Source organism: Pseudorca crassidens, chromosome 10 (genome assembly GCF_039906515.1).
Source record: "Pseudorca crassidens isolate mPseCra1 chromosome 10, mPseCra1.hap1, whole genome shotgun sequence".
Lineage (NCBI taxonomy): Eukaryota > Metazoa > Chordata > Mammalia > Artiodactyla > Delphinidae > Pseudorca > Pseudorca crassidens.
In genome coordinates this window covers 81,749,399-81,776,761 of record NC_090305.1, presented here as the reverse complement: position 1 = coordinate 81,776,761, position 27,363 = coordinate 81,749,399, and the positions used below count along the sequence as shown (strand labels likewise).

The window sequence follows — 27,363 nt, the reverse complement described above, 5'->3', positions numbered from 1 at the left end:
TTGGGATCCAAGGGCTGGTGAGTGGCCGGCCAAGTGAAAAACATGGTTTCTTTTGCCTTCCTTCTCACCTCCCGCCTTTGCCGCTTGCAGGAAGATCTGTCTGCACTGCAAGTGCCCTCAGGAGGAGCACATGGTGACGGTGATGCCCCTGGCGATGGAGAAGACTGTCAGCAAACTCATGTTTGACTTCCAGAGGAACTCGACCTCGGATGACGACTCAGGCTGTGCCTTGGAGGAGTACGCCTGGGTCCCGCCGGGGCTGAAGCCTGAACAGGTACCGTTCTTGACAGGAGGGCGTTTGTGGGGTTGGTTTTTACCTTTGTCTTACCCATCCTTCCTCATTCCGGTTCAGAAGGGAGAGTTGACTTTGCTGATTCAGAGAAGTGGGGCTACATGGGATGAAGATATCTGGGGCCCCAGTGGGAAACCAGAAAGAGAAATGAAACTGAGCCTTGGGTGGGCCATGGCTAATTCATTCTGTATTGCCATTTTTAACCAAATCTTTTTTAACCAAAAGATTGTCTAGAAACGTCTAGAAACATTAGATAATGAAACTTCATTTTTGGAGAGGGAAGGGACGTTCTACATTGGCCATCAATCTTAATGTTAAGATTCTTTGTAAGGAAATAAGGATTTACCTTATTCTTCCCAGTGATCTAATGCTGTGTTCAAAGGTTTGGCCTGGCTTTACAAAGAAAGACATTGACATTTCCTGAAATATTTTGGCACTGCCCACAGACTGTAAATATTATTAACTTGGTTAGATGAACTTGGTTTCTTTCGTTTCACTGCATTTCTCTCAGTGATATACAGCTTCTGCTCTGCATTTCTTGGTACTTGGAATTTTCGCTTCCACGAGCCTCATGTTGGTTTAGAAGCCCCTCCTGTAAGCTGGATATTGTCGTGATCTTCCCTGTGCGTCTCTGAGACACAGGTTTATCAGAATCTTAAGTGTGCGACCACTATACCCTTCCTCTGACACAAGAAGTTTCTTTCTCTGGAGATCTTCTCTATGTCTGACAATGTTTTGAAGCTTAAAAACCCTGAAATGTGAAGTCAGGAACTTGAGATGTGGTGATGCTTTTAGAAAAGGTTCTTTATGGTTAGGGAAGACCTAAGAATTCGCCAAGAACTTAAGGATGGGACCCTGATAACACCTCTTTGGTTAGCCATTTCTTGTCTATGGCCATACCACCCTGAATGCACCCGATCTCGTCTTCCATTAGCCATTTCTTCTTCTTCCTTTCTTTCTGAGGTTGTAAATTAACAGTTGAAATCAAGCACACAGGCAGGATTTGTTTAGCCAGCAAAGGATTGTTTAAATTTCGAATTAGTCACTAATACTTAAAAATTACTAACACTTAAAAATTAGGAAATTTTAATTTTAAAGTTTAAAATCTTACTCTTCAGGGATTTGTGTGCAGGCCATTGAGTTGAGCACTAGTACTTCTTTCCAGGAAGTGTTGAGAAAGAATGCCTCTCCAAAGTCACCCTAGTCTCCACTAAGCCCTTTTGTGTTAATCTTCCTACGCCCCACAGGCACTTCCGGTTTGTGATCTCTACTCTGATTCTTACTAGGAAGAAAATGTCTTAGAACAGAAACATTCACAGAAAATAATCTGCATGAGAATTGAAGGGACTTCTGTGTTGGGTTATCGGCAGAAAGAAAGAAGTGTGTTCTCTCTTAGTTTGTAGGTTAAGGTTATATCTTGATTTTCTTCTGTTCCAGTAAAGACTGTATTATTAAAGAGTAAGTTGAAGAAGAATGAGAGTATTTGATTGAGTTTGTCTGGAAACTCAGATGAGGTGGTGGGTGACTGAATATCTGTGTTTGACATCACGATTCTACTGGCAGTACTTGAGCAGTGAGTTTTCACACCTCGATACAGCTGTGAGCTTGTTTCGTTTTCTTGCTAACCTCATTTCCAGCAGCTTCTAAGAGACCCACGCTTCTTTTATTCACATTGCTTCCTGCTGAGTTGGGCCCTGAAATTCCAAAGTTAAGCTATTTTCAGTTCCCTGCTTAGGTAGATTCTTTTCTAAGGCCATTAAATATCATTCTATGGTGTTCATATTCAGAGAACATTTTCTACTGCCCCAAGAGAACAGGCAGTTGCAGAAGCTAAAGATCTTGGTTACATTCACCAATTCCAAAAGCAAGTGCTTACGTATTTTTGAAGGCCACTTGCCTCATCCAAAGTGAACGTCTTTGGAAAACAAAATGACTTTCTTTGATTTGTTTTGAAAGAAAATGTTTAATGCTAGGACTTCCCTGTGGGCGCAGTGGTTAAGAATCCACCTGCCACTGCAGGGGACACGGGTTCGATCCCGGGTTCGATCCCTGGTCCGGGAAGATCCCACATGCCAGGGAGCAACTAAGCCCATGTGTCACGACTACTGAGCCTGCGCTCTAGAGTCTGTGCTCCGCAACAAGAGAAGCCCACGCACCGCAATGAAGAGTAGGCCCCACTCGCTGCAACTAGAGAAAGCCCGCGCACAGCAATGAAGACCCAACACAGCCAAAAAAAAATTTTTTTAATAAATAAATAATAAATTTTAAAAAATGATTAATGCTATTAAACAAGTGGTTTGAATTATGTCAGATGGCAGGATATTCCCGTCTCTTATAACTGTATTTTTCTTTAAATGGTTTTCTCTATTCCCTACACTTACTCAAACCTATATGATACAGATGATTAGAAAGGAAGTCGTTCTCCAGAGAGAGACTGTCTCTTTAAGCTGTTTGAAGGGCTCTATATTTGTCTAATAAACTATGGATCTGTATTAAAGGTGTTTCAGGGGATCATGTTGCATGAAAAAAATGGTCTTCAAATTTTTTAATTATGAGATCTTTTAAAGTCTGTTATTAATGGAACTGATTATAGGTTTAAAGATTTTTTAAAAGCTGCCTAGGAGCTTTTAGAAAAATTTGAGACCCTAAATGCCTTTTACTAATAAAAATTCTGATGTTTAATACGATGTTAGTGGTCTCTGGTTTGAGAAAAACCATTTTTCTATCAAGAGAAATTACAGTGAACATTCAAATGCTTTGTGCTGGAGGAGAAATAGTCCAGACAAGTTAGGGTTCCAAGTAATGTGTTTTCATTCTTGTTAGAAACCTTTCATTGTATTCCCTGGTCGTGGGGTTGGTAATATGCCTTCAGGTGACACTCTTTATTATTCTATTTCTTCTGAGAAATGCCTTCTTCAGTTCAGTATAATGTGAACGAAAGTTACCTCCGTTTTAGGGAGGTGTTCTTGAACACCGGCACTTAGTTTTATAAAAATCCATTAGCTGCAAAACGCAACCTTCTTAAAATAGTGTGGAAAATGATAAATATAACAGTCGATGCTGGAAAAGAAAGGCTTCTCTCTTGTATTTTTTAATGGCTGGACTGAAAACTGATCGGAGAAGTTGCCCAGATCCTTTGCCTCTGCTCGCTGCGAATGAGGTGTTTAGTATTATCTAGAGAGCCCTGCGGAGGCAGAGCAGAGAACTGGAGTCTTCCTTGATTGACCATCTGAAGTTATCTATAAGGCTCCAATTTCTCTTCAGGCTTGAGCAATTCATCGTATGTGCCCTGTCTCCTAGAGATGCTATGGTGATACACTTACAGTAGATAATACTTTAGGAAGAATTTGGCAATTATTTAACAAGCTTTAAGAAAGGAAAACGGTGAGCAGGGTTTCTCAATCTCAGTGCTGTTGACATTTTAAGCTGAATAATTCTTGGTGTCGGGGCGGTCCTGTGCATTGTAGGATGATTAGCAGTGTCCCTGGCCTCCACCGACCAGATGTCAGTAGCACTCACCACCCTCTCCCCGCAACGTTGGGGTGACCAAACATGTGTCCAGATATTGCCCATTGCCCCTGGGGGATGAGCCGGGCACCCCAGTTGAGAACCACTGGGTAAAAGTAATGGTAGAACCTGGAGGACATGTCAGCACAAGTCGGGCCCAGTCAGAACAAGAAAAGGATGACTCAATTCAGCAAACCTTTATTTGAGCACCTACCAGGTCCTAGCCCTGGTATTATAGCTGCTGCCTTGAAAGGAGGCTGAGTGTTTGGCAGAGTGAAGAAGGCGATCCCACGCTGCTCAAGCAGAGGCCAGTGCTCTCCGAGGTGGATCCTGCCATCCTCCCGAGAAGTCAAAATAAGAAGTGAAATGGTGTGAGGGACAGGTGACAGGTGGGTCACCATTTGTCCTCCAAAACAGGAATAGCTTTCTCCTTCTATAATGGGAAGGCTTGCCCATTGAAAAAAAGGGAAAGATAAGAAGAAAGAAAGCAGATAAAAATCACTCATAATTCTGCCAACCAAGGAAAATTGTTTTCCAACCTTTTTTGCATGTGTGTAACAAGTATATATATGGGGTACATTTCTGTTTTGTTTTGGACAGAAATGTGATGATGCTGTCCACTTATCCTGAAATTTTTTTCAGTTTATGTATCATGAACTTTTTTTCTGTGTTTTTTTCTATACTTAGACCCAGATCATCTTTGGGAGTGGCTGTATAGTTCTCCACTGGTAGTTACTAACCTGTAGTGGTACCACCCACCACTAGGGCGTGCTTGGAAATGTATGTTTAGAAGCGGGGGTTGAGGGGTGGGGGAACTTCCCAGGCGGTCCAGAGGTTAAGACTTCATCTTCCAGTGCAGGGGATGTGGGTTCGATCGCTGGGCAGGGATCCCACATGCCTCGAGGCCAAGAAACCAAAACATAAAACAGCAGCAGTATTGTAACAGATTCAATAATAAAGATTTTAAAGACGGTCCACATCAAAAAAAAAAAAAATCTCAGAAGCGGGTAGTTATTGTCAAAATGACTAGGGAACCTCCACTAGTATTTCAGTGGGTGGGGGCTTGGGATGCTAAACAGCCTGAAAAGGATCAGACGATAGCGCTGGAAGGAGAATTGACCCCTCCCAAATGCCAAGAGTGCCACCATGAACTGAAAATTTATTTTTGAACGTGTGCAGCCTTGGTAGCTTTTCTCTATATTAAGTAAACGGGAGCAGCCACCCTTTCTGCACACTTGCTTGCTCGTCGCCTTCAGCACGATTCCTAGAGGTGGATAGGTCACGTGTAAACCTCTTTAAGACTTGATTCATTGTGCCAAACTGCCCTCCGGAAATGTTGTGGCCGGTGCGTCCTCTGGGTGGATAGATGTCATTGGGTACATGAGGATACTTTTTTTTTTTATTAGTGCTTCTACTCCTGATCCTTGAAAATCTGAAGAGACCATCAGATCGCTTCTCCTGAGCTGAGTGTCCTTTTCATTGATGTTTTGGATACTCCAGGTATCCATGGAGAGTTCTCAAATGTGGATGTCACCAAATGTTAGTCATTTTACCTTGACCTTAATCGTTTTTTTGCACATAAAAAATAGCCATTGGGTTATTTGTCTGGAACTCTCAACGTTCACTTCAAACTATTGCAGGAAGGATGAAGAGTGGATACTAGAAGTAATTGCCCAATTTTGGGCTTTCAAAGCATTCTTCCGTATGTGGCAAAATAGACTCTCCAGTACTACCTAAAGATGGGGCTGAATTAGCTGGTTTTGAGCCCTGTGAAACTCTAAAATCTATTTGCTGAGGGTACCTAAAATTCTTTATTTGGCTTTTCATTTTAATTTGATGACTGTTACTCATCCATCAGATGTCAAGGAGTGTCTCCTCAAGGAGTCTCTCTGGCCACCCCCCTCTCCCAATACAAGACTAGGTCTCCAGTCCCACGCTTTGTGACAGACCCCGCAGTTTTCCTTTTTAGTGCCTCTCAAACTTGTACTTACTTAGCAGCGTAATTTTTTGTTTAATATTTGGCTCCCCCACTTTGCTTTAAGATCCAGGAGGGCAGAGATCTTGTCTGCTTTGTTCTTCGGGAATTTTCCAGCACCTAGCACAGCACCTGACATGTGGCAGGCACCCCACCACTGTTTGTTAAGAGGCAGGCAGGTCACCGGAATCCTCTGCAGAAGCAGAGATGTTCAGGGTTGCATCACACAGTGAAAAGATAAAGGTCTTTTAAATGTTTTTCTACATGAAGAACTAGCCTGTATCCATTATTCCTGCTCCCTCTACTTCTCTTAAAAGTATGTATTCTAAGCACATTCCCCTAATAATCCCAGCTGCTTCAGAGATGTCTTAGGTTGCAAAGGGGCAGGAGATGGGTGACATCTTAGGAAGGACTATGCAGCAGCACAAACCTGTGGCAGCATTGCCAGCTCCAAGGCTCAGGGTCTGGAACATAGTGTGAGGAACCAAGGGTCTGGCAGAAGCCCTCTGTGTTTCCAAACCAGAGGACCATTTGTGTCACCGTAAAATTTGGAGAACCCATTGCGAGGCACAAGGTGAAGGGGAAGCAGCATAGCCCAGTGGGAAAGAGCTTCACTTCCGGAGTCCAGTAAATCTGACTACTGCTCCATCCCTTTCCGACCTCAGGAGAGTTGTTCAGCTTCCAGGAGCCTCAGTTTCCTCCTGATGATGATGATAATGTGGAGAAAATTCTTAAACTTTCATTGAACACTTGTTATGTGCCCACCACCATTTTCAACTTTTGTGTGCATTACTGTATTTAATTCTTATAACAACCTTATTCGGTAATTATCATTCCTGTCTCTGTTTTAGAAGAGAGTAAAGCAAGGCTCAGAGAAGTGGAATAACTTGCCTGAGGTCACACAGCTAAGGAGTAGCAGAGAGGGATTCATTCTCAGATACCCTGAGCCAGGAGCTGATACTCTTAGACCTCGAGAGCCCAGGGCTGATCTGGCCCTGAGTGAGGGAGTGTGTAGAAAGTTCCCAGGGCAGTGTGTACACATAGTAGATGCTCAATAAAATGATTGTTTCCTTATCACTCTTCTTGTGAAGCTGTAGTAAGTGTTGCTGATTACTACTGCCCTGAGCAGGCAGGAAGAAGCGGGGAAGGAACATAAGACTGTCCAGGGCAGAAGAAGGTTATGTTGGGTGGAAAAGGGACATTAAACATAGGGTTAACCAGAATCCAGGATTGCTTCTCAGCCTGCTCAAGGGCTTTTAATCAAATCATTTTGATTGTGCTGCTCCGGGAGCCTTTCTGTTCTCCAGGTTCTCTGCTGTGGGATTGTCATAAAGGTGCAGCTTCTTTGTAATGAAGTTCTGGCTCCACTGAGCCAGAGCAGCTTGGACAGGGGACCAGACGGAGCCCCCTGACTCTGAAATATCCAGGGTCCCAAGCGGGCTTCGGGGGCTGTCTGCTGTAGAAATGAGGTCTGCCGCCCCCTTCCTCGGTGCCTGGGGTCACCTGCAGCATCACAGTCCCTGGGCCTGGGAGGAGTGAGTGAGCCCCCAGGGAGTTTTCTGTAGGCCGCTCAGAGTGCAAAGAGAACCTCCCCACAGAGGAGAATGGCCTATACTGAGGATCTGCAGGACAGCCGGAAGCGTGGCTCCTTGCCCTTGCCTCTCTTCCTTTGCCTGTCCCAGTCTCTTTAGCAGCCATCTCCAGTGGGTGGGCTTCATGGCAGCTCTCCACTGCATTGTACGCCCCTGGTCCGAGTGGAAGAATGAGTCAGAGCTTACGCTGGAGAACGTCGTGACAAAGGAATAGCGATTGGGCTCTTTCCGTTCCTTCCTTCCCTTAACTCCTGTGCACCTGCTCTGTGTCAGGCACCGTGCTAGGCACTGGGGGTAAAAGAGCAACCAAGATCACTGAGGTTTCTGCTGCACTGTAGTTCTAAGTGGAGGTGTTGGAGACCTATACATTAGAAAACAAGGGACTAAGATAATTCAACATTGTGATTTTTAAAATGATGCTAATAGTAGTGCTATAAACATTTAATGAATTCTTCCATGTGCCAGGCACTGTCCTAGGTGCTTTGGGAGTTATCCTAGTGCTTTGTCTCGTTTAATTTATACTGTGGAGGAAATGCAGTAGCTTCTGTGATCATGGCTGTGGGCCGGAGTGTTGGGGACCGCGGGGATTAGCTAATTTAGATTGATCGGTCAGGAGCAGACTCTCTGGGGCGGTGGTCTTTGAGCTGCTACTGAATGACATGAGGAAGCCCGCCCTGCAAAGATATGGCTTGTGGCAGAAGTTCAGGGATTTACGTGAAGCTCAGAAGTAAGATGAAATCCGTACCAACTTTGTATCTGCACACAAAATTTGGGGAGAGTGTTGTTGGATGGTCTGGGGAGAAATGAACAGGGCCCATGCGGTGTCGAGCTCTGGCCAAGGTAGCCACCGACGTGAGGGCTGGGTAGTCCCACTGCTGTCCCTCCCCCTGGGAAATCGAAGGAGCCCCCATCACCCTTCACCTTGATGTTTCTGCCTGCGGGCAGAGATAAGGCAACAGATATCCCCTGTTCAGAGGCGACTAGAGAGGGAACAAGGAACCTTCCCCATGCCGAGGGCATAATGCACAATTTACACACGTTTCTGTCTACCCCTCTTGTCCTATGCCCTACCTTCTAAAATGCGAGCCTGTTGGAGGGAGACACAGTGTCTTGCTCACCACTGCATACTCAGTGCCTAAAATAATGTCTGATACATTATTCAATAAACATGTTATATGAATAAACAGTCCCATTTAATCCTTGTATAAAATCGTCCACTTTCCCACTGAATACTCTGCAGCTCAGAGAAAATCAGGCTTGACCAGGATGTCACAGCTAGTAATGGGCAGAGCCAGGATTCACAGCAGCCTTATTTGGGCTTCTCTTCCTCCACACCCACCCCGCCCCCTGGCCCCGCCTTCCACGCTGATCCACCCAGGATATCAGATCCGAGGGAGCCAGCTTGGCATGTGTTGGAGGAGGGAGCGGCGTGCATCACGCTAGGCTCTTTCATGCTCGGGGGAGGGAGATGGCTTCTCATCTCCAGTTGACCCTGGTGACCAAGGAATTCCTCTTTCCCCACCTCCAGTTTCCCCATCGCTGCAGGAAGTAGCATGGTCCTACCTTCAAAGACTTGTTTCCCCATCAGCAATCTCTTTATCTCTGGCTCTTCTCAATCTCTCATCCTGGCTGGGAGCCCGCTTGGTGACAACCAAATTTCGTCTTCTTCCTCCAGTGGCCGTCGTGTTCCTAGTACTGTGTCACATACCTGGGCACTCAACAGTGATATTCATTGAGCAGGTATTTATCAAGTGATAACTATATTCCAGGTACTGCGGGAACAGCCATGAGCAAAGTATCCTTGCTCTTAGGGAGCTGACACTCTAGTGGAGAATACAGACAGATGAACCACTGAATGAACAATACACTTTCAGAGAGTGATGTGTGCTGGGAAAGCAATAAAGAAAGGGTGATGTGATTTAGAGCCAGGGTTGGCCAAATTTTACTGTAAAGAGCCAGATGGTAAATATTTTAGACTTTGTGGGACATACAGTCTCTCTCGCAGATACCCAACTCTGACGTTGTCATGGAGAAGCAGTCATACACAACACATAATGAATGGGCATGGCCATGTGACAATAAAACTTTATTTACAAAAACAGGCAGCGGGTCTGATTTGACCCACAGGCTGTAGTTTGCTGGTCCCTGATTTGGAGAATCTACTTTAGATTGGGGGAGGGAGGCAAAGAAAGCCTGTCGGAGGAAATGACATCCGAGCTGAGTTGTTACTTGGAACGATGGTTAGATTACTCAGATTCAGCCTATTCCGGTGGTTTTCAAAATCTGGTTCCCATGCCTGCAACATGAGTATCATCTGGGAAATTACTAAAAAAAATACAGATTTTCAGGCTCTGTCCCAGACCTACCGAACCAGAGCTCTGGAGGTGGGCCCAGCGTTCTCTTTCAACAGGGCCTTCAGGTGTTTCTATAACCTTAGCTGCCCTCAGCTTCAGTCGTCTTGTCTGTAAAATGAAGAGACTTTTATGCCGAAGTCTAACGTAGCTGTGAAGGCTAAATGAATTACTCTTCAAAGAGCCTAGGAGATCTAGGCTGACACATCGTAGGTCCTCATAAAATGGTAGCTGCCGTTGTCACCAGCCTCACTGGCTGGGTCTTTGAGACACTGATGCAGATTTGCCCATGGGCAGTAATAGAGGATGAGCCCCAGCATCTTCCCCGTGAGCAAGACGTCTCTCATCCCCAGCTTGTTGCCCCTGTCTGACATACCCTGAATGTGGCCTGAACACAAGGCTGTTTGTTAAAGGAGAATTCAAGATACTTTGAAAATTCGTTGACTGGTCCTGCTTCTTCAGCCCTCTACTTGGCCTGTTAGCCCAGAAGATGCTCTGGTGCCTGCTGTTGCAGAATCATGAATTCTACATCTGTGACTCACCAGTGGGCTGGGGCCGCAGTGCCAGGCGCTCAGCTTCACCATTCACTTTCAGGCTATTGACAGTTTGTTCTTTTTATGTAAGAAGCTATTTGTACCAAGAGGGACAGAGGCTGGCAGGTGTGGGTGCAGGGAGAGAAGAATGACGAAGTAGTTCATCTCTCTAGGCCTGCTGGGTCGTTCTGGTTCATAGGGAGGGAATCTAATAACCCCTCTAAAAGCTCCACAAAAACCATCATTAGACTCGCCAGCCATTTGCTGTGTCATCTTCATTTCATTATTCCGTCAGCACATGCTGAGCTCAAAATGGAATTTCATGGCTGCGGTGAGACACATGGCTCTCCAACTGGATTGGATTAAATTTCTTCTGAGCTGCGTCTCTTGTGTTAGCTTTCACTGTCACTCACCCCCGTGTTCTCAGTGCTGTGTGAGGAGTGAGTGGGGAGGGGAGGGGAGAAGGAAGCTAGGAGGAAGCCTGAGTGCGTGCGGTCTCCTCCCGTTCTCAGGAAACCAGTCACGTGAACGATGTTCTGTTGATCTTGGCTCCAGAGATGCACTGACATCATCGGGTGGCAGTGGGAAATGTGCCTGTCTGTGCAACCTTCAATAAAATTGCCTGTTAATGAGCTCGTTTTCAAGGGAGCTGTCAGAGATGGGACCAGAATTGGGGTGTAGACTGGAGGGCCTCTGCCAGATGAAGTCAGCAGCAGGGTGGCCAGGTGCCACCAGCAGGGCCCTGTCAAGGCTCGTTTGCAGAGTGCAAGGCCTGGAGAAGCCAAGGCCCATTTGCAGATGCGGGAGGGGAGACCTGCCATTGGAGTTCCCAGCTTTCAAGGCAGATGGCTCCAACCTTTATAGTAAATGTGCTCCGGGATCCTGGAGATGAGGAGTGAGCCTCAGGACTTCGACATCCTGTAGGCGTTCACAGCTGCACACCCTTTCTGCTGACGGAGCAGCCTACGCTGTGGGCTGCTGCGACAGTTGATTTACTATCAAGACGATCCCCTCCGCCTTCTGACTCCTGAGACATTTTGAGCAGTTTCATGGGATGGTTGGATGAATCTACCATCAAGGCAACTAGTGACTGCCTTCGTCCATCTGTCCATCTGTTTGTCCATCCGTTCATTCATTCACTAGGGCATTCAGCCACGGATTCATTCAGCAGTTATTTATTAAGTGCCCGTGAAGTGCAAGCCCTTAGTCTAGGTGTGATTTCACTGTGGCTGTTTTCCAGGTCCAGTGTAGAACTGGAGCTGCCCAGGCCCTGTCTTGCCGTTGTGCTTTGTGTAGCATGCGGTTATTCACAGGCAGGTGTAGACAGTCCCTCTTTGAGGAAGACCCACACAGACTTCAGGCTTTGTGCTGGTGTCCCATGGCTTCTACCTTGTAAGTACCTATCCCCCGGAGCTCGTAGTGTCCAAGAGTATAAGCTTTGACACTGACTAACTCTGTGTTCACATCCTAGCTGTGTTGCTCACAAACATTGGCCAAGTTCATCCACTTCCATGAGCTTTCATGTCATCATTGGAAAAATAAGAATGTCATTATGCATCTGTAGCATGGTTGTGAGAATTAAATGAGACAGTGCCTTAAGCGTGGAGCTTTAAAAATGGCAGCTCTTAGCTTTCTTTTTAATAGCCCAAAATTGAAACAACCCAAATATCCATCAACAGCTGCATGGGTAAACAGATGGTGTTGTATCATAGAGTAGAATGCTACTCTATAATAAAAAGGAATGAACTCTTGATATATACAACAACATTCATGAATCTCAAAATCATTATTCTCGGGCTTCCCTGGTGGCGCAGTGGTTGAGAGTCCGCCTGCCGATGCAGGGGACATGGGTTCGTGCCCCGGTCCGGGAGGATCCCACATGCCGCGGAGCGGCTGGGCCCGTGAGCCATGGCCGCTGAGCCTGCGCGTCCAGAGCCTGTGCTCTGCAACGGGAGAGGCCACAACAGTGAGAGGCCTGCGTACTGCAAAAAAAATAAAAATAAAAATCATTATTCTGAGTGAAAGAAGCCAGACCATAAAAGTACATACTGTTTGATTCTATTTATATACAACTCTAGAAAATTTGAACTAATCTGTAGTGACAGAAAGCAGGTGAGTGGTTACTTGGGGATGGGGAGGTGCATGGGGAGAGAGTAGGAGGGAGGAACGACAGAAGGGCAGAGGAAGCTTTTGAAGGTAATAGGTATTTCGGTCTCTTGATTATGCTGATGCTTTTCTGGGTATATGTATATGTCAAAACTTACCAAGTTGTATACTTCAAATATGTGAAGCTTATTATATTTCAAATACCTCAGTAAAGCGAATGAATGAAGTTGCTCTTTAGCAAACAGGAAGGCAAGCATCTTTGCATGCCAGTGCCGGAGTCTTCCTAAGGTTTCATGGTTGCCTTAGGAAGTAACTGAGCCCTCTGACCAAGTACTGTCAGAAAGAAGCGCTCAATATTAATTATGCGCAGTGAAAACGGAGATTCGGGACAGAAATTCATCAACATCCAGATGGACGGCACTAAAATATCAGTTCCACAGACTGGCTCATTTCATCATCTCTGTAAATGCTCTAGGACGGTGCCTAACATGTAGTTGGCACTCGGTGAGTAGTGGCGGTAGTTATTGCAATTAGAAAGACTGGTAAAAACTCAGTGATCGTATCTTGCTAAGGGAAGATAACTATTCAGGTAATTTCTGAACCTGTACTTCCTGAAGCAAAAGGATAAATTCATAACCTCTCAGCTTGGTAGGGGATCAGGGCTGCCATGTACGGTTGTACAGTTTGTATACTGCACAAAGGTGCCTGGCCAAGGGGTTGATTAAAGGTTGATATTCACCTGGGCTCTGGTGACTACCAGCCAGAGTAGGACATTTTATTTAACCTAGGACACCTTGCAATTTACTTGGGTGTGGTACAGGACTCTCTTCTGAGACTGGGAGCTTACTTTTCGTAATTTGTAGTTGGGGTGGAGGGGGGTGTCTTTTTCTAATTTCCATTACGGTACCAAAAAGTCTAGCAGCAACCTAGGAGGGACTGTAAACGTTAACTAGCCTAGCTCAATGATGACTTTCCATTCTTGCCCTGCAATCCTGGGGTCCTAGGAAACCTCCTTTCTGATTCTTGCCAAAGGGTATTAGGAATAAGAGGTGATATCCTCATGTTCACTGGCATTGAGTGTTCGGTGGAGAGGAGGAGGTAGGTTATGATTTCCCGAGTTTTGATGGTCAAGATTTTGAACACTTAAGCCCCTTTTACTCTTCCTCCTCTTCCATCATTTTGCAAATCATTGCAAGCGTCATAACCTTGGACAGAGACACAGGCAGAGAAAGGAGTTGAAATGCCAACCAACTAATTTTGTCAGCCACTTGGCAACTCTGTTCATATTGTTTGAGGGAGAGGGTCAAGTCAAACTGTAAAAGTAAATTTGAGGTTGGACTTGTGCATGGTTTTGAAGCACCCATCCTCTCCTGGACCCCACTGCTGTGTGGAAATCAAGAATTCATCTGGATGGTGAATATGACATGAGAAATAGCTCTGCTGAAATATGGTCAGTGGGTGGTCTTTCCCAAGCATAATGATTAAAAGCCATGACTGTGGTATCAGATACATATGGAACCTGATCCAGCTCTGCTACTCTCTGGCTATATTTATGATTGGAACAGGTTATTTAACTTGGTGAAGTCATTTTTTTTCATCTATAACATGAAGATAGTAACGGTTCCTGCCTTATAGGGCAACTGTTCCAGAACCCGGTATTTTAAGAACCCGGTATTACATATAATTACTTTTTCTTTTAATAAATTTTATTTATTTCCTTTTGACTGCGTTTGGTCTTCGTTGCTGTGTGCAGGCTTTCTCTAGCTGCGGCAAGCGGGGGCTACTCTTCCTTGAGCAAGCTTCTCATCGTGGTGGCTTCTCTTGTTGCGGAGCACGGGCTCTAGGCGTGCAGGCTTCAGTAGTTGTGGCGCACGGGCTTAGTTGCTCCACGGCATGTGGGATCTTGCAGGACCAGGGCTCGGACCTGTGTCCCCTGCATTGGCAGGCGGATTCTTAACCAGTGCGCCACCAGGGAAGCCCACATATAATTACTGATTGGAAAGACCAATTAGTATGAAAATACTTTTCTTGGAAAAGCACATCTGAAGAAGAAAAAAAATTGAGAACTAAGTCTGAAGTTCTTGTCCAGAGATTGGAGGGAGCGGGGGTGGGGGAGACAAGACCCATAGAAATAAGGCTTCAAAGATTATTAAACCTAAACCTTGTAAGTGATATTTAAGAAAACAATCTCAGAGAAAGTATATGACTTGCACATTGTCATATAGAGCCAGAATTTAGAGAGCTGGGTTAATTTATTTCACCACTCTTCCCCTTACAGTACCAGGGAGAAATACCTAGGGACCGTAGAATAGGCAGATGTACAGAAAAGGAAGCATTCCAGTTCAGGAAAGGGTTGTGAATCAGAAAAGTTCAGTTTCAGACTGTGGTTACCTAAGTGACCTTCACCAAGTTTCTTAGCACTTTCTAGCTTCTGTTCCCCATTTGGAAAATAAGGATGTGAATTCTTTCCTTCCCACTCTAAAGTAAGAATAAACAAAATAATGTTTCCAAATTGTTAGAAGAAAGGTGTTAGAATTAATGAACAATAATTACTATTGTTATAATATACTGTATAGCCTTCATAATTTTTTGTCTATTTGGTCTATCGATGCTTAGAGACATATTTTAAAATCTCTCACATTGTTTATAGATTTGTTTCTTCTTGTATTTCTGTTTTGCTTATATTTTGAAGCTATATTTTTGGGTGCCTAAAAGTTTATGAATATGCTCCAACTTTTATAGATTTTTTCCTTTTATTATTTTGTAATATCTTAAATTTTTTGCATTTAATTTATTTTAACATGAAAATCATTTTTATGGTTCTTAAAAAGTTTATGAACAGATGCATTAATAATATTTTCCAAGAATATAAGTAGGGAAGTGATAGCTCAATCAACAAATTGTGTCACTAATAATTTTGAAATGACCAAGGAGCTATTAATCAATTGTAACATCACTTTTAATCCATTCTAATTATACTTACTTAAATGTAAGTTTTCTTCAGTGTTAATATTGCATACTGGCTTTTTTAAGGGGAATAATTGCAAGACTGTACTTTTTCATTCTTTTATTTCAACCTTCTCTTACGGATTCAAGTAGGCAGCATATCATGGATATTGTTTTTTTCTTTTTAATCCAAACTGATAATCTTCTGATTGATGGATATATTTACATTTATTGTGATAACTGAGATAATTATTACTCCCACTTTTTTTTGTTGTTTTCTGTGTGTTTTTCCTCTGCTTTTTTCTATTTTCTTGAATTCTATTTTTTAATATTTTCCCTGCTTCCTTCATTTTCCTTTGTTGGAAAATTATAGAATACATCTCTAAGAGAAAAACAAATACTGTATGCTAACGCATATATATATATATATATATATATGGAATCTAAAAAAACGGTACTGATGAACCTAGTGGCAGGGCAGGAATAAAGATGCAGACGTAGAGAATGGACTTGAGGACACAGCGGGGGAAGGGGAAGCTGGGACAAAGTGAGAGTGGCATGGACATATATACACTAGCAAACGTAAAATAGATAGCTAGTGGGAAGCAGACACATAGCACAGGGAGATCAACTCGATGATTTGTGACCACCTAGAGGGGTGGGATAAGGAGGGTGGGAGGGAGACGCAAGAGGGAGGAGATATGGGGATATATGTGTACATATAGCTGATTTACTTTGTTGTACAGCAGAAACTAACACAGAAATGTAAAGCAATTATACTCTAATAAAGATGTGAAAAAAAATACATTGCTATTTTCTGGTGGCCACTTGCCATTTCTTAACACCCAGCTACACTGCATCTCTTGCCAGTCTTCAAGTACCCTGAGCTTCCTCCAGCCTCAGAGCCTTCTCACTTGCTGTATTTAATGCATTGCTTTCCCACCTCATTCATTTTTTTTTAATTGAAGTATAGTTGATTTACAATGTTGTGCCAGTCTCTGCCATACAGCAAAGTGACTCAGTTATACACATGTATGCATTTTTTTAAAATATTCTTTTCCAGTATGGTTGATCACAGGATATTGAGTATAGTTCCCTGTGCTATACATTAGGACCTTGTTGTTTATCCATTCTGAATGTGATATTAATAGTTTGCATATACCAACCCCAAACTACCAGTCCATCCCTCTCTCTCCCCCCATCCCCCTTGGCAACCGCAAGTCTGTTCTCTGTGTCTATGAGTCTGTTTCTATTTTGCAGATAAGTTCATTTGTGCCATATTTTAGATTCCACATATAAGTGATATCATATGGTATTTGTCTTTCTCTTTCTGACTTACTTCACATAGTATGATAATCTCTAGTTGCATCCATGTGGCTGCAAATGGCATTATTTCATTCTTTTTTATGGCTGAGTAATATTCCATTATATATATGTACCACATCTTCTTTATCCACTCATCTGTCCATGGACATTTAGGTTGTTTCCGTGTTTTGGCTATTGTGAATAGTGCTGCAGTGAACATAGGAGTGCATGTATCTTTTGAATTATAGTTTTGTTGGGGTATATTCCTAGGAGTGGGATCGCTGGATCATATGGTAATTCTATTTTAGTTTTCTGAGGAGCCTCCTTACTGTTTTCCATAGTGACTGTACCAACTTACATTCCCACCAACAGTGTAGGAGGGTTCTCTTTTCTCCACAGCCTCTCCACATTCCACTTCATTCATTTTTAACAAGTATCAGTCTTTATGACTTCCTTCTACCTTTAACAGGGACCTTACATAATGTACATTTTAGTACCATTTCTTAGATTGCTTATGAAAGATTTTTCCTTCCCTATGAGTAGCCTGTGTCTCAGTGCATTTCACAGCTACCTTACCTGACCTTGAATTCATATTTGCTCAAGCTTAAGGAAATTTTTGGATAGTTTCTCTTAAACGAAAATCATATCAATACTAGTAATTGTTTCATTTTTCTCTTATCTTTTTTTAATTTAAAAAATTCTTTGTACAGGTTTTCAATGTTACTTTCTATTTACAGTTGTTACAAAATATTGGCTCTGTTCCCCTTGTTATACAGTACATCCTTGAGCCTATCTTACACTCAGTAGTTTGTGCCTCCCTCCTCCCCAGGCCCTACATTGCCCCTCCCCACTGGTAACCACTAGCTTACTTTGTATACCTGTCAGTGTGCTTCTTTTTTTGTTATATGCACTAGTTTGTTGTATTTTTCAGATTCCACATACAAGTGATATCATACAATATTTGTCTTTCTCTGTCTGGTTTATTTCACTTAGCATAATGCCCTCCAAGTCCATCCATGTTGCTGCAAATGGCAAAATTTTCATTCTTTTTAGGGCTAAGTAGTATTCCATTGTGTATATATACCACATCTTCTGTATTCATTCATCTGTAGATGGACACTTAGGTTGCTTCCATATCTTGGCAATTGTAAATAATGCTCCTATGAACATTGGGGGTGCATATATCTTTTTGAATGAGTGTTTGGGAATTTTTTTTTTGCATATATACTCAGAAGTGGACTTGCTGGGTCATATGGTAGTTCTGTTTTTAGTTTTTTGAGAAACCTCCATACTGTTTTCCACCAATTTACATTCCCACCAACAGTGTACAAGGGTTCCCTTTTCTTCACATCCCTGCCAGTATTTGTTATTTGTGTTCTTTTTGATGATAGCCATTCTGACAGCTGTGAGGTGATAGTTCACTGTGGTTTTGATTTGCATTTCCCTGATGATTAGCAATGTTGAGCATCTTTTCATGTGCCTGTTGGCCATATGGATTTCCTCCTTGGAAAAATGTCTATTGAGTTCTTCTACCCATTTTTTAATTGGGTTGTTTGTTCTTTTGATGTTGAGTTGTCTGAACTGTTTATATATGTTGGATATTAATCACTTATCAGTCATATCATTTGCAAATATCATCTCTCATTCAGTAGGTTGTCTTTTTGTTTTGTCGATGGTTTCCTTTGCTGTGCAAAAGCTTTTACGTTTAATTAGGTCCCATTTGTTTATTTTTGCTTTTATTTCTGTTGCCTTGGGAGACTGACCTAAGAAAACATTGATACAATTTATGTCAGAGAATGTTTTGCCTATGTTCTGTTGTAGGAGTTTTATGGTGTCATGTCTTAAAGACTTAAATATTTAAGTCTTTAAGCCATTTTGAGTTTATTTTTGTATATGTTGTTAGAGGATGTACTAATTTCCTTTTTTTTTGCAAGTAGCTGTCCAGTTTCCCAAGTACCACTTATTGAAGAGACTGTCTTTGCTCCATCGTATGTTCTTGCCTCCTTTGTCATAGATTAATTGACCATAAGTGTGTGGGTTTATTTCTGGACTTTCTCTCCTGTTCCATTGATCTATGGGTCTGTTTTTGTGCCAGTACCATACTGTTTTGATTACTGTAGTTTTGTAGTATTGTCTGAAGTCAGGGAGCATGATTCCTCCAGCTCTGTACTTCTTTCTCAAGATTGTTTTGGCTACTTGGAGTCTTTTTTGTTTCCATACAAATTTTAAAATTATTTGTTCTAGTTCTGTGAAAAATGCTGTTAGTATTTTGATAGAGATTGCATTGAATCTGTAGATTGTCTTGGATAGTATAGTCATTTTGACAATCTTGATTCTTCCAATCCAAGTACACAGTATATACTGTATATCTTTCCATCTGTTTGTGTTGTCTTCAGTTTCTTTTATCAGTGTCTTCCAGTTTTTGGAGTCCAGGTCTTTTGCCTCCCTAAGTAGGTTTATTCCTAGGTATATTATTCTTCTCATGCAATGGTAAATGGGATTGTTTCCTCAATTTCTCTTTCTGGTACTTCATTGTTAGTGTATAGAGATGCAACAGATTTCTATTAATTTAGTATCCTGCAACTTTACCACATTCATTGATTAGCTCTAGGAGTTTTCTGGTGGCATCTTTAGGGCTGTGTATAATAACATGTCATCTTCAAACAGTGTTAGTTTTACTTCTTCCTTTCCAATTTGCATTCTTTTTATTTCTTTTTCTTCTCCGATTGCCGTGGCTAGGACTTCCAAAACGTTGTTGAATAAAAGTGGTGAGAGTGGGCATCCTTGTCTTGTTCCTGATCTTAGAGGAAATGCTTAGCTTTTCACCACTGCGTATGAAGGTAGCTGTGGGTTGTCATATATGGCCTTTGTTAGGTTGAGGTATGTTCCCTCTATGCCCACTTTCTGGATAATTTTTATCATAAATGGGTGTTGAATACTGGTAATTTTATACCAACAATTTTAAGATCATTTTAGGTCTGTTGTTTACAGCTTTACTTCTTTCATTTAACATAGGTAAGAACTGATCCTGAAACTCTACTTCCTAAAAAAAAAAATGGATGTTTAAAATTAAGCCTTTTTTCTTTTTGATTCATTTCCTGTTTCCAAAAGTGGTTTAGATGAACTATCAGTAGAATAACTAAAACAATGGTAAAGAATCCTATAGGCAACAAAGGGAAAGGAGATAATTATAACAGAGACCAAGACTGAAGGTTGCTTCTACAACTGGGCACTGTCATCGGCTAACCATAGAACAATATCTGTTTATTTTGGAAGAGACTAAGATAGCACGTGGATGAGCATTGTTTTAGACCAGGTGTCAGGGATGTCAGAATGCTGAAGAATGCCTGCTGGAACTGCTTATTTGGGTCTAAGCCTAGTTGATATTGAGTTCTCTTCTCTTGCAATTATTGACTAGCATTGGTTGCTTCTCGTGCCCACTCCAAGAGCAATCAGAAGACTGTCATGAGCTAGAAAGAGGTGCTGTGTAATGGGAATTCTGTGATTTGTAAAATATTGAGTCAATGCCCCAAGGCCGAAAATTCAGAAGAAATTACTTCCCCAGGTATTAGTAGTGATTTACTTCATGGGTCTTCTCTGTGGAAACACAGTACGATACTCTGATTTGTTATAGATTCTAATGGCTGAGGCCACAGTTTCCCCTGCTCTCTTTAATTGTTTTATTAAAAACAGAAGGAAAGTTGCTTATAAAAGGACTTAAATGTAAGTGTCGTTACATTGCCTGATTCACTTTATTTCCCCACTGATTTTCACCATAGTATCAGAGAAGTGTTACTGCAAAAGAACATTTGGTACCAACATGTAATAAAAATCACTCTGAACCCTAGTCACATTCATAGAGATGGAAAGGGGAATGGTGGTTGCCAGTGGCTGGGGGAGGGGAAGTGGGGAGTTAGTACTCGATGGGTACAGAGGTTTAGTTTGGGAAGATGAAAACGTTCTGGAAATGGTTGGTGGCAATGGTTGCCCAACAGTGTACTTAATGCCACTTAAAAATGGTTAAAGTGGTAAATTTTGTGTTATGTGTATTTTACCACAAAATGAATAAATACATGAAATACAATAATAAAGTAAAATTTAACAGTGTAATCTGGGGAATCAGAGCACTCACTTCAAGGACCACAAGGCCTTTGTCGGGGATGGACGTGGGCATATTAACATTTCCCTTGCATAGACCGCAAAGAAAAAAAGTTTGGCAAACTTGAGTCACTTCACATGACCTTTACTACATAACGTTATGCACATAATATTCAAAGCAGACACATTAGCAGATAGCACTGTTGATTTCCATCGTCTCTGGAATTCCACTTGGTTCATGTGGCTTTCATGATGAAGCAGCCTCTCTAGTCTGTTTATTATTCTAGGTTTTAACAGGAACCACAGGCTTGAAGAATGAACTGTGACTGCACTGGGTATGGAGTCATCAGATGCTCAGGGCAGAGTGTAATCCTGTGACTGGTTTAGGGAGACAGTGGGGTGAAGCGGAAAGAAAATGAGCTTTGAAGTCAGACCTCAATTTAAATCCTGGCTCAGCCCCTTTCTCCTGAGCAGGTCAGATAGGTCGTAATCTAGTCATTCCTCATTATTCATGGATTAGGTATCTGCACATTCACCTCTCTCTCAAAATTTGTTTGTAACGCCAAAATCAATATTCGTGTCACTTTCACAGTCATTCCCAGACAGGTGCAGAGGGGCAATATTTTTTTAAGTTGAAGTATAGTTGACTTACAGTATTGTGTTAGTTTCAGGTGTACAGCGAAGTGATTCAGTTATATATTTTTTCAGATTACATTCCATTATAGGTTATTACAAGATATTGAATAACTCCCTGTGCTATACAGTAAATCCTTGTTGCTTATCTATTTCATGTATGATAGTGGACATCTGTTAATCCCATAGTCCTAATTGGCCCCTCCTCCCTTCTCTTCTCCCCTTTGGTAACCAGAAGTTTGTTTTCTATGTCTGTGGGTCTGTTTCTGTTTTGTATATAGGTTCATTTATATTATTTTTTAGATTCCACATATAAGTGATGTCACATAGTATTTGTCTTTCTCTGTCTGACTTCACTAAGTATAATATTCTCTAGGTCCATCCACACTGCTGCAGATGGCAATATTTCATTCTTTTTTATGGCTGAGTAATGTTCTATTGTATATGTATACCACATCTTTTCAAGCCAGTTGTCTCTTGATGGGCATTTGGATCGTTTCTATCTCTTGGCTACTATAAATAGTGCCGCTGTGAACATCGGGGTGCATGTATCTTTTTTGAAGTAGAGTTTTCATCTTTTCCCAGGAGTGGGATTGCTGGATCACATGGTAGCTCTACTTTCAGTTTTTTAAGGAACCTCTATACTGTTTTCCATAGTGGCTGCCCCAATTTACATTCTCACCAAGAGTGTAGGAAGGTTCCCTTTTCTCTACATCCTCTCTAGCATTGATTATTGTAGACTTTTTGATGATGGTCATTCTGACCAGTGTGAGTTGATCCCTCATTGTGGTTCTGATTTGCGTTTCCCTATTAGTGACGTTGAGCATCTTTTCATGTACCTGTATGTCTTCTTTGGAAAATGTCTGTTTAGGTCTGTTGCCAACTTTTTATTGGGTTGTTTTTTCAGTATTGAGTTGTATGGGCAGTTTGTATATTTTGGATATTAACCCCTTGCCAGTCACATCATTTGCAAATATTTTCTCCCATTCGGTAGGTTGTTTTTTTGTTTAATTGATGGTTTCCTTCAGGGGGGCAAAAATTTTGAATATTGTTTAGCCATAAAATGTCATGAAGTTCTGATAGATGCTACCACATGAATGAACCTTGAAAACCTTTTGCCGAGTGAAATAAGCCAGAGACAAAAAGAAAAACATTGTATGCTTCCACTGGGATGAAATAGCTAGACTCGGTGAATTCACAGAGACAGAAAGCAGATTAGAGGCCACCAGGGGTGGGAGGAGGGAGAAATGGGGAATTATTGCTTAAATAGGTAGAGAGTCTCTGTTTCACATGATGAAAAAGTTTTGGAAAATAGATCGTGGAAATGGTTGTACAACTTTGTGATTATAACTAATGCCACTGAATTGTATACTTTAAAATGGTTAAAATAACACATCTTATGTTATATATGTTTTACCACAGTAAGAAAAAGATTTTTTTAATTTCTTAGTTAAAAATCAACTTTGGGGCTTCCCTGGTGGCACAGTGGTTGAGAGTCCGCCTGCTGATGCAGGGGACACGGGTTCCTGCCCTGGTCCGGGAAGATCCCACATGCCATGGAGCAACTGGGCCTGTGAGCCACAATTACTGAGCCTGCGCTCCGCAACGAGAGAGGCCACAACAGTGAGAGGCCCATGTACTGCAAAAAAAAAAAAAAAAAAAAAAAAAAAAAAAAAAATCAACTTTGGTGCAAAGCCAGTGATATTTTGGTGGTGTTTGTTACTGTGGCATAATCTAGCTCATGCTAACCAAACCTTCCTTCCTCCCTGTTCCTCTAAAATGGCATAATATGGGACATTTAGAGTTTTATAAACATTATCTAACCTTGAACCTATAGGCCAGTGTTTTACCTTAGCTGATCATTTGGCTTCTCAGAACAGGGAAGACTAAATTCTTACAATTGTATCCGTGATACATTTGAAACTTAATGAGGCAAGCAGCGTAACTGAGGCTGAAAGTAGCCTTGGAGGTCAGAAATACCTACTTCATAATGTATAAATGAGCTCCTTAGTTTTCATATTTTTCCGTGGGTTCACAACCTTGTTATTTTAATGTGAAGCAATGAAACTGCCTTAAAATGAACTGATTCCAAACAAAGATCACCTGTATTTTAAAATGGCTTTCCAACAGTGTTCTGGGAAAGCAAGCTCCAGTCTATGTAAGAATTAATTTTTCTTGGAATTACAGCATGTGTCATTATGCGTCACTTTTTAGTTTAAAATTTGAATTTGTCCTAGGATATCTTCAGTTGCTGTTCTCTAAACTTTTTTTCAAAATGGCTCCACATGACATTGTGAATCTATACTTAGTAATAAGAGTCGGGGGAGCGTGGAATGGACTAATGATGTTTACAGCTCTCTACTGCCCTTGTCTTCTTACCTTTTTAAAGAGAGTTTGCCCAAGAAGCGGACTTATAAGTTTCCAACAATGATGTACTGGAACTGGCTTATACAGTTTCGCAAGATCCAGTTGGTCCGTTTTCAGGTATTTTGTAAGCCAGTTAAATTCAGCCATTCTTAAAACTTAATTATATAAACTTATAATTAACCTATATTAAAAACAAAGGTAATGGGCTTCCCTGGTGGCGCAGTGGTTGGGAGTCTGCCTGCCGATGCAGGGGACACGTGTTCGTGCCCCGGTCCGGGAAGATCCCACATGCCGCGGAGCGGCTGGGCCCGTGAGTCATGGCCGCTGAGCCTGCGCGTCCGGAGCCTGTGCTCCGCAACGGGAGAGGCCACAACAGTGAGAGGCCCGCGTACCGCAAAAAAACAAAGGTAATAAATACTCAAACCTCATCACTTCATGATTACTTTCCCATATTTTACTGTTATCTGGGCTCTTGAGGTTATTTCGTTTAGTAGATCCATACAGTAGAAATACTGTATAATTGTATGCTTCTCTTCCCTGTCCCACATGCAGTGATGTCACATTGGTAGCTTGAAATCAGCCCTAGTAGGATTATTTATACCATGGAAATTGGCAGATGCTACAGATGTAGGATTGATTTATTGTTTTTTGAAACTGTGAAGTGTTTTTCTCTGCCTCTAATGGCTTCTGCATTATAGTCATTTGCCTACTTGTCTTATACAGTCTATTGAAATATAACTTCCTCCAACCAGGGGTAGTTTCTTATGCGTGTGTGTGTCCTTTCCACACAAGTACCCCAGGGTTCCTTGCATGTGGAAGACTGTTAGCCTGCTCAGGCTGCCTTAACAGAATACCACAGACTGGGTGGCTTCAACAACAGAAATTTTTTGCTTCACAGTTTTGGAGGCTGGAGGTCCAAGGTCAAGGTGCAGGCAGGGTTGGTTTCTGGTGAGACCTCTCTTGACTTGCATTCGGCCACCTTCTTGCTGTGTCTTCACATGGCCTTTCCTCTGTGCATGAGCACTCCTAGTGTCTCTTCCTCTTCTTACAAGGATATCAGTCCTTTCTGATTACAGCCCCAATCTTGTCACCTCATTTAACCTTAATACCTCCTGAAAGGCTCTTTCTCCAAATACAGTCACTTTAGGGCTTAAGGTTTCAGCGTGTGAATGGGGAGGCGGGCCGCACAGTTCGGTCCATAAAATAGACATTTATGACTTATGGATTAGATTGCTTTGAAGCCAAGAAATATCGATCCTTCACTGTGTGCCTTTCTGCTAGTTACATTACAGGCAGACCTCAGAGATGTGCAGTATCAGTTCCAGACCACCACAGTAAAGCAGGTATTGCAGTAAAGTCACAAATTTTGTGGTTTCCCAGTGCATGTAAAAGTTATATTTATACTATACTGTAGTCTGTTAAGTGTGCAACAGGATTATGTCAGAAAAAATGTACATTCCTTAATTTAAAAACATGTTGTTGCTTAAAAATGCTAACCATCATCTGAGCCTTCAACAAGCTGTAATTTTTTTTTCTTTTTTTTTTTTTTTTTTTGCGGTACGTGGGCCTCTCACTGCTGTGGCCTCTCCCGTTGCAGAGCACAGGCTCTGGACGCGCAGGCTCAGCGGCCATGGCCCACGGGCCCAGCCGCTCCGCGGCATATGTGATCCTCCCGGACCGGGGCACGAACCCGTGTCCCCTGCATCGGTAGGCGGACTCTCAACCACTGCGCCACCAGGGAAGCCCTGTAATGTTTTTGCTGGAGGGTCTTGCCTTGATAGTGATGCTGCTGACTGACTGATCAGGGTGCTGGTTGCTGAAGCTGGGACTGCCGTGGCAGTTTCTTGAAATTAAACAACAATGACGTTTGCTGCACCGATTGACTCTTCCTTTCACGAACAGTTTCTCTCTAGCACGGCAGTGCTGTTTGATGGCATTTTCCCCACAGCAGAACTTCTTTGAAAATTGGAGTTAGTCTTCTCAACACCACCCCCCACCCCTCCGCCAGTGCTTTATCAAGTAAGTTTATGTACTGTTCTAAATCGTTTGTTGTCATGTCAACAGTCTTCATAGCATCTTTACCAGGAGAAGACGATATCTCGAGAAACCACTTTCTTTGCTTATGTATAAGAAGCAATGGCTCATCTGTTAAAGTTCTATCATGGGATTGCAGCGAATCATTCTCATCTTCAGGCCCCACTCCTAATTCTAGTTCCCTTGTTATTTCCACCACACGTGCAGTTACTTCCCCCACTGAAGTCGTGAACCCCTCAAAGTCATCCATGAGGGTTGGAATGAACTTCTTCCAGACTCCTGTGAATGTTGATATTTTGACGTCTTCTCATGAATCATGGATGTTCTTCCTAGCATCTAGAATGGTGAATCCTTTCCAGAAGGTTTTCAGTGGACTTTGCCCAGATCCATCAGAGGGATCCCTTGCTTTCCCAGCTATAGCCTTCTGGAATGTATTTCTTAGATAATAAGAGTTGAAGGTCGAAATGGCTCCGTGGGCTGCAGAATGGATCTTCGTTAACAGGCATGAAAACAATATGAATCTCATTGAACATCTTCATCAGAGCTCTTGGGTGACCAGGTGCACCGTCCGTGAGCAGTAATACTTTAAAAGGAATCTTTTTTTCTGAGCAGTAGGTCTCAACAGTGGCTTAAAATATTCAGTAAACCATGTCATAAACAGATGTGCTGCCATCCAGGCTTTGTGGTTCCCTTTATAGAGCACAGGCAGAGCGGATTTAGCATAATTCTTAAGGGCCGTAGGATTTCGGAATGGTGAATGAACATTGACTTCAGCTTAAGGTCACCAGCTGCTTTAGCCCCTAACAAGAGAGTCAGCCTGTCCTTTGAAGCTTTGAAACCAGACATTGACTTCTCTTCTGTAGCTATGAAAGTCCTAGATGGCATATTCTACCAATGTGTGGCTGTTTTGTCTACATTGAAAAGCTGTGGTTTAGTGTAGCCACCTTCTTGAATTATCTTAGCTAGATCTTCTGGATAACTTGCTGCAGCTCCTACATCACCTCTTGCTGCTTCTCCTTACACTTTTATGTTATGGAGAAGGCTTCTTTCCTTAAAACCTCACGAATCAACCTCTGATAGCTTCAAACTTTTCTTCTGTAGCTTCCTCACCTCTCTCAGCCTTCATAGAATAGAAGCGAGTTAGGATCTTGCTCTGGATTAGGCTTTGGCTTAAGGGAATGTTGTGGTTGGTTTGATCTTCTATCCAGACCACTAACACTTTCTCCATATCAGCAATAAGGCTGTTTTGCTGTCTTATCATTTGTGTGTTCACTGGAGCAGCACTTTTCATTTCCTTTGAGAATTTTTTATTTGCATTCACAACTTGGCTAACTGTTCGGAGAAAGAGGCCTAGATTTCAGCCTATCTCAGCTTTCGACACGCCTTTTTCACGAAGTTTAATCATTTCTAGCTTTTGATTTAAAGTGAGAGATGTGTAACTCTTCCTTTCACTTGAACACTTAGAGGCCATCGTAGGATTGTTAATTGGCCTAGTGACAATATTGTTGTGTTTCAGGGAATAGGGAAGCCCAAGCTGAAAGGGAGAGATGGGGGAATGGTTGGTTGGTGGAACAGTCAGAACACACACAACATTTATCAATTAAGTTCGATAAACGGGCGTGCT

At 42.3% G+C, this 27,363-nt stretch overlaps 1 protein-coding gene across 5 annotated transcripts in view; it reads left to right on the top strand.

Moving 5' to 3' along the window:
• Positions 1-27,363, top strand: part of PRICKLE2 (prickle planar cell polarity protein 2) — a 342,665-nt gene that overhangs the window by 239,800 nt on the left and 75,502 nt on the right. For all 5 annotated transcript variants that reach the window (XM_067755084.1, XM_067755089.1, XM_067755085.1 and 2 more), the window contains one exon: positions 91-274. In XM_067755084.1, coding sequence (XP_067611185.1) covers positions 91-274 — 184 coding nt within the window. The remainder of the gene's footprint in view (positions 1-90; positions 275-27,363) is intronic.